Source organism: Heliangelus exortis, chromosome 12 (genome assembly GCF_036169615.1).
Source record: "Heliangelus exortis chromosome 12, bHelExo1.hap1, whole genome shotgun sequence".
Classification (NCBI taxonomy): domain Eukaryota; kingdom Metazoa; phylum Chordata; class Aves; order Apodiformes; family Trochilidae; genus Heliangelus; species Heliangelus exortis.
The window spans coordinates 12,053,091-12,063,601 of NC_092433.1; the positions used below are offsets into that span (position 1 = coordinate 12,053,091).

Genomic DNA, 10,511 nt, shown 5'->3' on the forward strand with positions numbered 1-10,511 from the left:
CTTCAGACCTGATGACTGAGATGATGGACCTCACGAGTGACCTTGTGGGCACTGGGATCCCCTTCTTGGATTACAAGTCCTATGCAGAGCGCATTTTCTTCCCGGGCCACCGTGAGTCACCGCTGCAAAGGGACCTGGACATCCCTGAGTGCCGGCGGCAAACTGTGGAGCAGGGCTTGGTCCAGCTCTCCAACCTGCTCAACAGCAAGCTCTTCCTCACCAAGGTAATGTCCCTCTCTGACTGCAGCCTGCTGTGGGGTTAGGGCCATGTCACTAGCAGATGGTGGCAAAAAGTGGGCACTGTCAAAGTCCATTCCTGAACAGCTCCCTGCGGCACTGTTTCTTCCAAGAGGCAGTAGCTGTGGCTGCCTTGTTTCCAGCAGATCCACACACTGGTTTCTCTCTCCCCACCAGTTCATCCACACTCTGGAAATCCAGCGCACTTTCTCTCCAAGAGACCGGGCCTATGTGGCATCACTGCTCACTGTGTCGCTGCATGGGAAGCTGGAGTACTTCACTGACATCCTCAAAACACTCCTGAATGACCTTGTGGAGCAGTATGTGGCCAAGAACCCCAAGTTGATGCTGCGGAGGTGAGTGTGCCAGCCATGGTCCCACTGTTAGGTACCCAAGTGGAGAGCTGACAAGCTCTGGAAGTCCTGTAGGTAGCATAGCATCATGGCATGGTCTGGAGCTGTAACACTGGTGTGTGTCCAGACAACACACATAGAATGACAGGGAGCAGTAACAGTGATACCCCTGCCTCCAGTCAGCAATTGGTCCAAAAAGAATAGGAAGCTGGAGCTGCCCACTCAAAATTACTCTTTTTCTTGAAGCTGCTGTACATTTTCTCTTCCTGTGTTCAGATACTAGGCATCTGCCAAATCTAATCTCACCTGGCTGTTTTGAGGTCCCTGGGCCCTCAGTCATACCATTCATGGAAGCTAAACTGAAATATCTCTTGTGTTTGGATCTCCATTAGCCTCCTGTATGGTCCTTCTGATACAAAGAAGTTTCACTTATCGGATCTAACAGAGGCTTTCCTATGTCCTCTGCTAGCTTGTCTCTCCAATTCTGTAATTTGGTGCCTCCTTCAGGCTGAATAGTGCCTCAGATAAGTGATACCAAAAGCATTAACTTTACTAGTCTCTGAAGTCCTTTTTTTTTCCCCCTTTCCTTTTCCTTGATCCTGTATCATCATTAGTGTACTCTTTTCTCAAGAGAAGTGACTTTTACCTCCAAATCCCTCCCTGCTCTGCACTGTGTTCCTGTGACCAACCTCATGCTCTCTTTCAGGACGGAGACAGTGGTAGAGAAGCTGTTAACCAACTGGATGTCCATCTGCCTGTACGCATTTGTGAGGGTGAGCTCTTTGTCCCTTTGTGGTGTAGAGGGGCCAAAAGAGGGGAGAGAGCCACATCTTTGCTTTGTACCTTGCTCATAGCTGAAATAGTGCTAGAATCATTCTGTATTTCAGGGTGGGGAATGAGAGAGCTGGGGACAGGGATGATTAGATCAGCATTAACACCACTCAGTGTTTCCAGGATGTTTTGCCAGATCATGGAGGGCTCAGTGTAGCTCCTTTATCTTGAGACATGTTGGCCAGAGGTTGGTGTGTGCATGGGGAGGACAGATTCTGATCCACTTCCTTTCCCAGAGAATTGGTGGCAAGGACAGTCTCTTCAGTGGTGAGGAGGCAGAGCAATGTCTTGGTCTGGCTGGTGTATCCACCTGCAATTGGTCTCTGCACTTTCCCTGTGCCTGGTGCAGGAGCTGTTTGCAGAGGCTCTGTCTTTGCCCTCTGTGGCAAAGCTCTGCTGTATCCTCAGCCCTGCTCCTCATCACCCTGGGTGTCCGTGTTTCCAAGTTGCTGGGCTCTGCTAGGAGGAGAAAGCTGAATTTCTCTCAGGTGAAACTGCTTCCTTTCTGTGCCAGGACTCTGTTGGGGAGCCTCTTTACATGTTGTTTAGAGGAATCAAGCACCAGGTGGACAAAGGGCCAGTCGACTGGGTGACAGGGAAAGCCAAATACACCCTAAATGACAACCGCCTTTTGAGAGAAGACCTGGAGTACCGGACTCTGGTAAGCACCAGATCTTCTGTTTCCTCTGTGCACTCTGGTGGGACAGGGCTAAATGTCTCTCCCTCTATTATTGAGGCAGAAGTGCAACATCCTGCTTCTGTCTCCTGGGAGCCAGGTTTATCCCAGCAGCCCAGCTCCATAGATGAGCAAGAGCTTTGTTAAATCAGGTGCTTTGGCCGTAGGCCATCACCACAGCAATCTGGTGTATGTGCTGTGAGGGGATGAACTTGCTGATGGCACATGACAGCCCCTCCCCAATGCTGCTGAACTGGCTTTCAGCTCTTGACACAAGACTGAACATGGTGTTTAACATCTGTCATGTTTTCTTTTCTGAAACTCCTAGTGAAAGGACTAGCTGTTAGCTTGCCTTAATGCCAACTACCAAAGGTGTAAATGTGTCAGATGTAATTTTATCAGCTGAATAGTTGTGACCTTTTCTTTTCTCCCCAGACCTTAAATGCTCTGACGCAGGCAGGAGTTGCTGCAGGAGGGGCAGAGGACTCCCAAGGGATATCTGCGAAAGTGCTAGACTGTGACACCATAACACAGGTGAAGGAGAAAATCCTAGATCAGATCTATAAAGGGACGCCATACTGTCACCGACCAGACCCAGACACCCTGGACCTCGGTGAGCAGAACTCCTTGATGACAAAACTCAGTGAGGAAGTGTAAGAGAGGGGTCATTTGCTATCCGTGCACAGCACCATGGCATGTGTGACATTTGTCATTCTCTGCTGATTGTGCAGTCACTGATCAAGGATGTTGCACTCTGACTGGATCCAACAAACGTGAGGCAGGAATGAGACTGACAGCAAGAGGCAGTGCTGGGAAAGGAGAAGTTGGGTCCAGACCCTTCCATTTCATGGTGTTCTTTGCCAGACTTTGCACCATGGCAATGTCTTGGGCAAGGGGACGTGAGGGTGGAGAAAAAAAACATGGAGAATGTAGGAGGGGAGGACCATTTGAATGCAATGCAGAGGTACAGGAGTCATAGACTGGCTTTTCCTGGCAGAGGAGTCAGTGGCACCACCTCAGTAATGTGTGTCGGGGAAGATTTTGCCCATAGTGGTTACTGAAGGGTAGGACTTAGATTGTGAGGGAAGCCACTCTGATTTCTACCTACTTCGTTCTCAGGCTGTTGCCAAGTACTGTTGACATTTATAAATGAGCAGGTACTGGGGGAATAGCAGGTAGTAAAGACTATGGGTACATATTTGTGGTTTGAATCACCTGCCTGAAGAGTTACAATCTGACAGAATTCCTAGGAACTTGGCAAGTGTCAGGTGAGAGACCTGGGCAGCCAGGTGACCACCTCTCCTGTGCTTTAGAGATCGTCCTATGGCTGCAGGACTCTGTTTTTACAGGTACTTGCTCAGATTATGTAGTTTCTGAAACAGCATGGATAAAGGTTGACCGGGATCAGTGGGAATGTAGCAAGGCAGGTCATAGCAAGGCAGTGATCTCCCAAGGTGCTGTGCTGAGGCAAGACCACTACTAGAACCAGATTTTGCCATTCACTGTCCAGGAGAGTATGATAATAACAGGGACAAGTGCAAACAACTTTAAATTATCCTGGGGATGGAAAGCAAACCTGAAAACATTTAGAAGTTTAATATCTTCAACTTGTTGAAGAGAAAGCTGATATATGACTTCATGCATTTATAAATGGAGAAAAATATTTGACATGAAAGGCTTTCTGGATATAAGTTCTGAGAGCCTATGGACTTTTCTGTTAATCCTCCTCTTTTAAGGTGGTGGGCAGACTGAATTGGCAAATGATACCCCTTTTATTTAGGTCAGTCAAACCTGCAGTGGTCTCTGGAAAGCTCCAGAAGTTTTGTTATTCAATAACTGGGTAAAAAAGTGGATGCCCATAGTTGGACAGTGTGTGCTTGGTAACTTTCTCCTGCTTCCTGCCTGTTGGGTTGATGAACTCCCAGCCATCCCATGATGCCAGTGTGGCTTCTCACTAGCATGGAGTTCCACTAGTTCGGGTTAAAGCACAACAGACTTCAAGGATGCCTCCCCAGTTGATCTTTCAATTTTTTCTGTGTTTTAATGCCTGAAGAGTGGAGATCAGGGCTGGCAGGTCATCTGATACTGTCTGATGAGGACGTGACATCTGTAGTTCAAGGTACTTGGAAGCGCCTGAACACTCTTCAGCATTACAAGGTCAGAACCCAGTCTACCATTGTTCTGTCTCCCTTCTCATCTTATACACACTTATGCTTTACTTGTGGCTCTGGCTCCTGGTGGAACACTGACAAGAGGTTGGAGCTTTCTTGCAGCAGCAGATTCAGATATTAAGTGTTTGCTGTGTCTTGCACTGACTTCCACAAGCTTAGCCCCATCATTAACCCATACCTGAGATGTGGGCAGCTCTAGAGCTTGGGAGGTGACACATGAGTTCGTGCTTGGTGGCTGTTGCAGTGAAGGTGCTGCTGCTGGATCTGTTAATGTTCCAGTCCAAATCAGCTAGCAGTGATGGTGCTCTGATCTGTGATGTAGCTTCAAGGAACGGAAAGTGTGTTTTTTAACTGCCTTGCACTAATGTGCAATGTATCTTGCACCAGTACACCCTGCAACATATTATAGGTGTGAATAACTTTGGTCCCTGAGAACTGTCATCAACCCTGTACTCTGCACATCAGTTTAACTGGGGCAAACAAGTATCTCCTCCCAACAGGAAAGAGTAGTAGTGCCCCCAAATTTCGATCCCTATCCCTATTTCTAGTAATGGTATAGTCTGTATTGTCCACTTCCTTGTTGTGCTGGTGAGAAACATGTCAAACAGGTGAGAAACAGTCAAAACAAATGGGTTTTGACTGATGATTTTTGCTTGTGTGCAGGTGCCTGATGGAGCAACAGTAGCACTGGTCCCACGCCTGACCAAGCACATCCATAGGGAGAATCAGGATTACATCCCAGGAGAGAGTGAGTTTGATGTCCTGTTCTGATAAAATGATTTTATAGCACCTGGACAGTTAGTGGGATAAGTCTCTTGTCATAGCTCCAGCTCTGTGCTGCCATAGAAAGCTGATACATGATTTGGGTCCTCATAAGATTGTCATGAAATTGAAAGCTTGGGCAGATGAGGTGAGAGAAAAGAAAAGAATGTAAGAACAGGAAAGCCAGGCTGGACCTGAAAATGCAGAACAAGCCTGATTCTGACTCTAGGGCTGAGCACAGTTTGCAGCTCATAGGAACCTTAATACCCTTGAGCACTGGGCATGGTGGTGGTGGGACCCCAGGCAATTACCATGTAGCCTGACCCAGCAAATAGCTCCATGGATACTCCTGTGGCATGAGGGACAATAGCCACAGGCTGTGGCTTAACAGGTTAAAGTTGGATATCAAAAAAAAACTTATTTGGCAAAAGAGTAGTGCAACCCTGGAATAGACCACTGGGGTGGCAGGGCATCTCTGTCTGGAGAAATTTCTAAGACCTTTAAGGTTTTTGGTGGACAGAGGCAACCTGATGTAGTGACAGCAACAGTTGTACTTTATGTAGAAGACTGGATAGAGGCTTCTGGAGGTTCCTTCCCTTTTGTGCTTCGATTTGGGCTCACCTGGTCAAGCTCTATGGTGAGAGAACTGATGCTCATCTCTAAACATTGTTTGTTTTAGAAACACCAATGCTGGAGGATGCAGATGAAGGTGGGATCAAACTTTGGCACCTGGTAAAACCAACAGAAGAGCCAGAGCTTCCCAAGCATCGGCGTGGGAGCTTGAGAGATCGGGAGCGAGCCAAGGCAATCCCAGAGATCTATCTGACACGTCTGCTCTCAATGAAGGTGAGAAGAAGCACAGATTGTGCTGTGCTTGGGATCTTGCCTTTCTTCATATTCCCTGTCAGGTTGCAGAGTTGTGTAGGAATATGAAGAGTCCCATTGCCTGGGCTGATGCACGTGCTGGTTGTTTCACTTTGGACCCAGCACTGCAGTGCCAAACTTTTACTCATACTAGTAGGCTGAGTTTTGCTGAGCTTCTAGGAGAGTGAGAAATGGTGGGGTGAGCTTCTCCCTGGTATCTGTTCCAGAAACTGCTGGGGCCTTCTTTCTCTTTTGCTGCTGTTCTTGGCAGTGGAGGAGAGGTAGCTTTGGACTGGTGATGGGAGGTTGCTGAGCAGCAGAGGGTAACTTCTCATCTGTGTCAGACCTGGGCTCTCCACTCTTTTCTGCCTGTGCTGACTCCTTCCTGCTTGGTTCTTCACAGGGCACTCTGCAGAAGTTTGTGGATGACTTGTTCCAGGTGATCCTGAGTACCAACCGCCCTGTCCCTCTGGCAGTCAAATACTTCTTTGACCTGTTGGATGAGCAGGCAATACACTATGGGATTGCAGACCCCGAGACCATCCACATCTGGAAGACAAACAGGTACAGGGTGTTCCTGTGCAATCCGGAGGGGAGGAACTGTTCATCTCTCTAGAGCCATCTTTGTCTATGGAAGAGGAACGAGAGGGAGAGATACAGTACCATGTGCAGAATGTCTCCCAGCACTGTAGCTGCTGCCTTTGCTGATACCCTGTCATGCTTTTGTCTTCTCCACAGCCTGCCCCTGCGCTTCTGGATCAACATCATCAAGAATCCCCAGTTTGTTTTTGATGTGCAGACATCAGATAATGTAGATGCTGTGCTCTTGGTCATTGCACAGACCTTCATGGACTCCTGTACAATAGCTGACCATAAGTTAGGGCGGGTAAGTACAGAGGGAGAAGCTGCTGGCACAGGCAGCTGAGGAGAGCTGCCCCAAGAAGGCAGGAACTCCTGTGTAGTGCCACTGGGACACTGTGCCACTGGAGCGTGACTCAGTGGGGACTCTTGGAAAGAGAGGAGGAAGGAACTGGTTTTATTTAGCATACAAAGAAGCTGCTGAGAGGGGTGGTGGTGCTAAACTCTAGCTGGCTATGTCAGACAGTGTAACTCACAGAAAGCATCTAGGGAGATGAAGGTTGGCCATTAGGAAAACCTTTTACCACCACTACTGCCCCATGCTGAGGGTGGAGCAGCCCTGCACAGATCACCAGATATGGGATGGTTGGAAGTCTGGAGGATTTCAGGAATCTGCTATGTAAAGCCATAGCCAATGTGACCTCATACTGGTGATCAGCCAGCTTGAAGTGGAAAGCTGGACTAGGGATCCCAGAAGTCCCTTCACCAGTACCTCTCATGGTTCCTCAGACTGCATTACTAACAGGGAGCCTGGTATTTGAAGTGCCTCTTTAAGCAGAGGACAAAAAGTTGCTGATCCTGGATGAATGACAGAAAATAGCAGTGATGGTGTTAGCTGCTAAGGTTAGCCCACAGCATGATGGAGGAGCTTTTTATAATCACTTCTGGTTTTGAATGTTCAAGGACTCTCCAATCAATAAGCTGCTCTATGCCCGGGACATTCCTCGCTACAAGCAGATGGTGGAAAGGTAAGTAATGGACGTGTGAAGTTGTAATTTAAGGAGTAAGAAGGAGACTAGGAGTAACAATATGCTAATTGCCTGTGTACCACTCTACAGGTATTATGCAGACATTCGTCAGACCATCTCTGCCAGTGACCAGGAGATGAACTCTGCCCTGGCTGAGCTATCCCGGGTAAATAAAATTGTCTTTCAGAAGTCACACCCGGCCTGAGCATCTAACAGAAAATTAGTTATGCAAAGATGGGATGCTCCAGCTGAGTGTGCAGTCCTGCTCAGAAATACTGACTGTTCCCAGTGGCTGCTCTGCTTTGTGGCACCAGTGGGAGAGTGAGGGTTTGTCCACAGCTAGGACTGGAGAGAAAAGTAGTTGGGGATTCAGGACAAAGAGTATGAGATTTTGTCCTTCAGTGGGAACCACTGATGAATTCTCTGCCCTGTTGGTCTGTTAGGTGTGTCACAGTTTTGTCTTTCTCTCTTATTCAGAATTACTCAGGTGACCTCAATTCCTTGGTGGCTCTACATGAACTGTACAAATACATCAATAAGTACTATGACCAGGTGAGTGTGTGTTTCCTGCAGATATGAACATACTGTTATCCTTTAAATATCCAAGTAAAAATACCTCAAATTAATAATTCAGAGCAGCCAGACTATTACAACGCTGTGTATTGTTTCATTAGCTTGAGTAACTTTCACATGATAGGTTTACTTTTATCTTATCAAAGGAGCAGGAGGAAATGACAAAAAAGGACTTAGCTCTAACCTGAGGGTGTTGGGATTTCATGTACATTTTCTTATTTACTCTGATATCCAAATATTCTACTTGAATCTTTAACTGCATTTAATTTTCACTTACTAAAGATATAATTTTCAGGTGAGAAGTTTTGCATTCTTTCTGTACTTACGAAGTTTATATGTTATTAGGACAAATCTAGAATACTTACTTTGTGGTTAATGTGAGAGAGATGTATTACTACATACCCACTCCATTATTGAGTATGCTGAATTTCCAGCTTGGGTTTCTCACTGTGCTTTTGGAGTTTAAGCTGGCTGACAGTGTTGTGCTGGAGAAAGGCTGCCCATGAGATCTGTCTCCTTGCAGATCATTACTGCTTTGGAAGAAGACCCAACGGCACAGAAGATGCAGCTCGGATATAGACTACAACAGATTGCAGCAGCCGTGGAGAATAAAGTCACAGATTTGTGACAGGCGCAGAGAGACTGCTCTCCCCTGGCTGAATGGGGACAGTGCTTGTCCCAGCTACACAGAGGATGTCCTGCTGCCATTGGAACCAGACTCTTCAAGGAACCTGCGGGTGATGTGAACAGAGATGGCCGAGGCAGTCCGAAGTACAAGCGTCCTTGCATCTCAGAGAATATTTTTTTACAGCTTTTTTTCTTTTTACAAGCAAAAAAAAAAAAAAACAAAAACAAACAAATAAACAAACAACAAACCACCAACAAACTTTGGTTTTCTTCTGGCAGACTGTTGGGCATCCACACAGCTCCTTCCTACAGATGTTACGTGAATGTGCCAAGTTTCCCAGCAACGTTGTTGAAGAGCCAGGTGACAGTGCTGAGCACTGTGTCCATGGAGTCCATGGCTTTGCATGGATGCCCTCACCAGTGGTGGGAGACTCCCCTGCTGCAGCTGCTCACTTCAGGATGCAGGAAGCTTTCCCCAGGCTGACAGCTGTGCTGACATCTGTCCCCAGTTAGGAAGCACTCCTGCAGTATTTCACCTGAGAAACTTTCTTGCAGCAATATCCCCACTGGTTCTAGATGTTGGATGTAGAAAAGAGAGCATCCAATGGTGAAGGTTTCTTGCTCCCCAGTGTTCTGGTCTCTGATGGTTCATGCATGACATCTTCTTGGATGTAACGTGCTCACCAGCATCTGTGTTTGCCCAGGGGCCTACTGTAAATGGACAACACCCCCCACCCTTTCCCTCAGGACAAATTCAGTATGTGAGAGTCACTGCCTGGCTCGCCTCAGTCTCTGCTGACCCAGCATGGGATCCATGTTCCTGGTTCCTTGTGGTCAGAGGTTGCCCTACTCTTTGGAAAAGCACAACAAATGCCTTGTGCCACCCCCCCTTCCTCTGGTTTCTGGCTGTTCTGCTGCTCTGAACTGAACTTGTAAATACCCTCAGAAAGTTTAATGTATTTAAATGCTAAAGGAGAATGTTTAATTTTGTGGCTTTGAGACAGGACTTTTCTTGGAGAAGCATCTCTGTGCACTTCTACTGACAAACGTCTGTCAGCACTGGAGCAAAGTTTTCTCCACTGCTTTGTCTGCAGTGATAACTTGTAGATGTCTTTTGTCTTTGTAACAGCAGCTTGTTTTCCCCTGCAGCTCAGTTCAAGACTTAGCTGTGTGTTCTTCTGTTAGGCTTGCCCTACACCTTCCTGAAAGTCCCACTTCCCAAGCTCTCCTGTTGTGGCACTTAGAAGGGTTATTTGGTGGGCTGTGAACTTGAGGAAGCCATGAAGCACAACTACATTGTTCCCAAGGGACATCAGGTGTCCTTCAGATGGGAATGATATATACAAGGGAGGAGAGGCTGGAGCAGGCACAAGCACAGTGAGTTTCCAGCTGTCCCTGGGCAGCTCCTTGCACCTTCCTCCTGCAGGGCATCCAGGGTGGTCCCTGTACCTTTTGAACAGAGTACCCTGCCCTTCTGGGATCAAATTCTTGTTTAGAAGTGTGCCCTACTTGTTCTGCCCCCTCGCTGCTAAGACCAGGCTGATGTCCTGTGTGCCTGGGGCAGGCTGCCAGGTTTGATTCCTTTGTCACTTCCCTGAGGTGGGGACCATGTGGGTCAGGAGGGACGAGAGCTAAAACAGGGCAGGATCATGTCCCTACTTATTTTATGTCATGTAGAGCAGGAACTCCAGATCAGCCCTGTGGCTTTGTGTGAGTGCTACACAGCTGCAAAACTGTTGTCTGAGCAGTATGACAACAAACTGACGCTGGCCTGTTTCTTGGAAGCCAGCTCTACCAGCAGTATTCCCTG

The 10,511-nt window shown here is 47.5% G+C and overlaps 1 protein-coding gene across 3 annotated transcripts in view; it reads left to right on the plus strand.

Moving 5' to 3' along the window:
- Positions 1-8,926, plus strand: part of PLXNB1 (plexin B1) — a 74,514-nt gene extending 65,588 nt beyond the window's left edge. For all 3 annotated transcript variants that reach the window (XM_071756031.1, XM_071756032.1, XM_071756030.1), the window contains exons 25-38: positions 7-224; positions 415-593; positions 1,297-1,363; positions 1,936-2,082; positions 2,533-2,710; positions 4,151-4,254; positions 4,932-5,016; positions 5,710-5,876; positions 6,298-6,458; positions 6,633-6,780; positions 7,437-7,501; positions 7,592-7,667; positions 7,979-8,053; positions 8,598-8,926. In XM_071756031.1, coding sequence (XP_071612132.1) covers positions 7-224; positions 415-593; positions 1,297-1,363; positions 1,936-2,082; positions 2,533-2,710; positions 4,151-4,254; positions 4,932-5,016; positions 5,710-5,876; positions 6,298-6,458; positions 6,633-6,780; positions 7,437-7,501; positions 7,592-7,667; positions 7,979-8,053; positions 8,598-8,702 — 1,775 coding nt within the window. In that variant the 3' untranslated portion in view covers positions 8,703-8,926. The remainder of the gene's footprint in view (positions 1-6; positions 225-414; positions 594-1,296; positions 1,364-1,935; positions 2,083-2,532; positions 2,711-4,150; positions 4,255-4,931; positions 5,017-5,709; positions 5,877-6,297; positions 6,459-6,632; positions 6,781-7,436; positions 7,502-7,591; positions 7,668-7,978; positions 8,054-8,597) is intronic.
- The last annotated feature ends 1,585 nt before the right edge of the window (positions 8,927-10,511 follow it).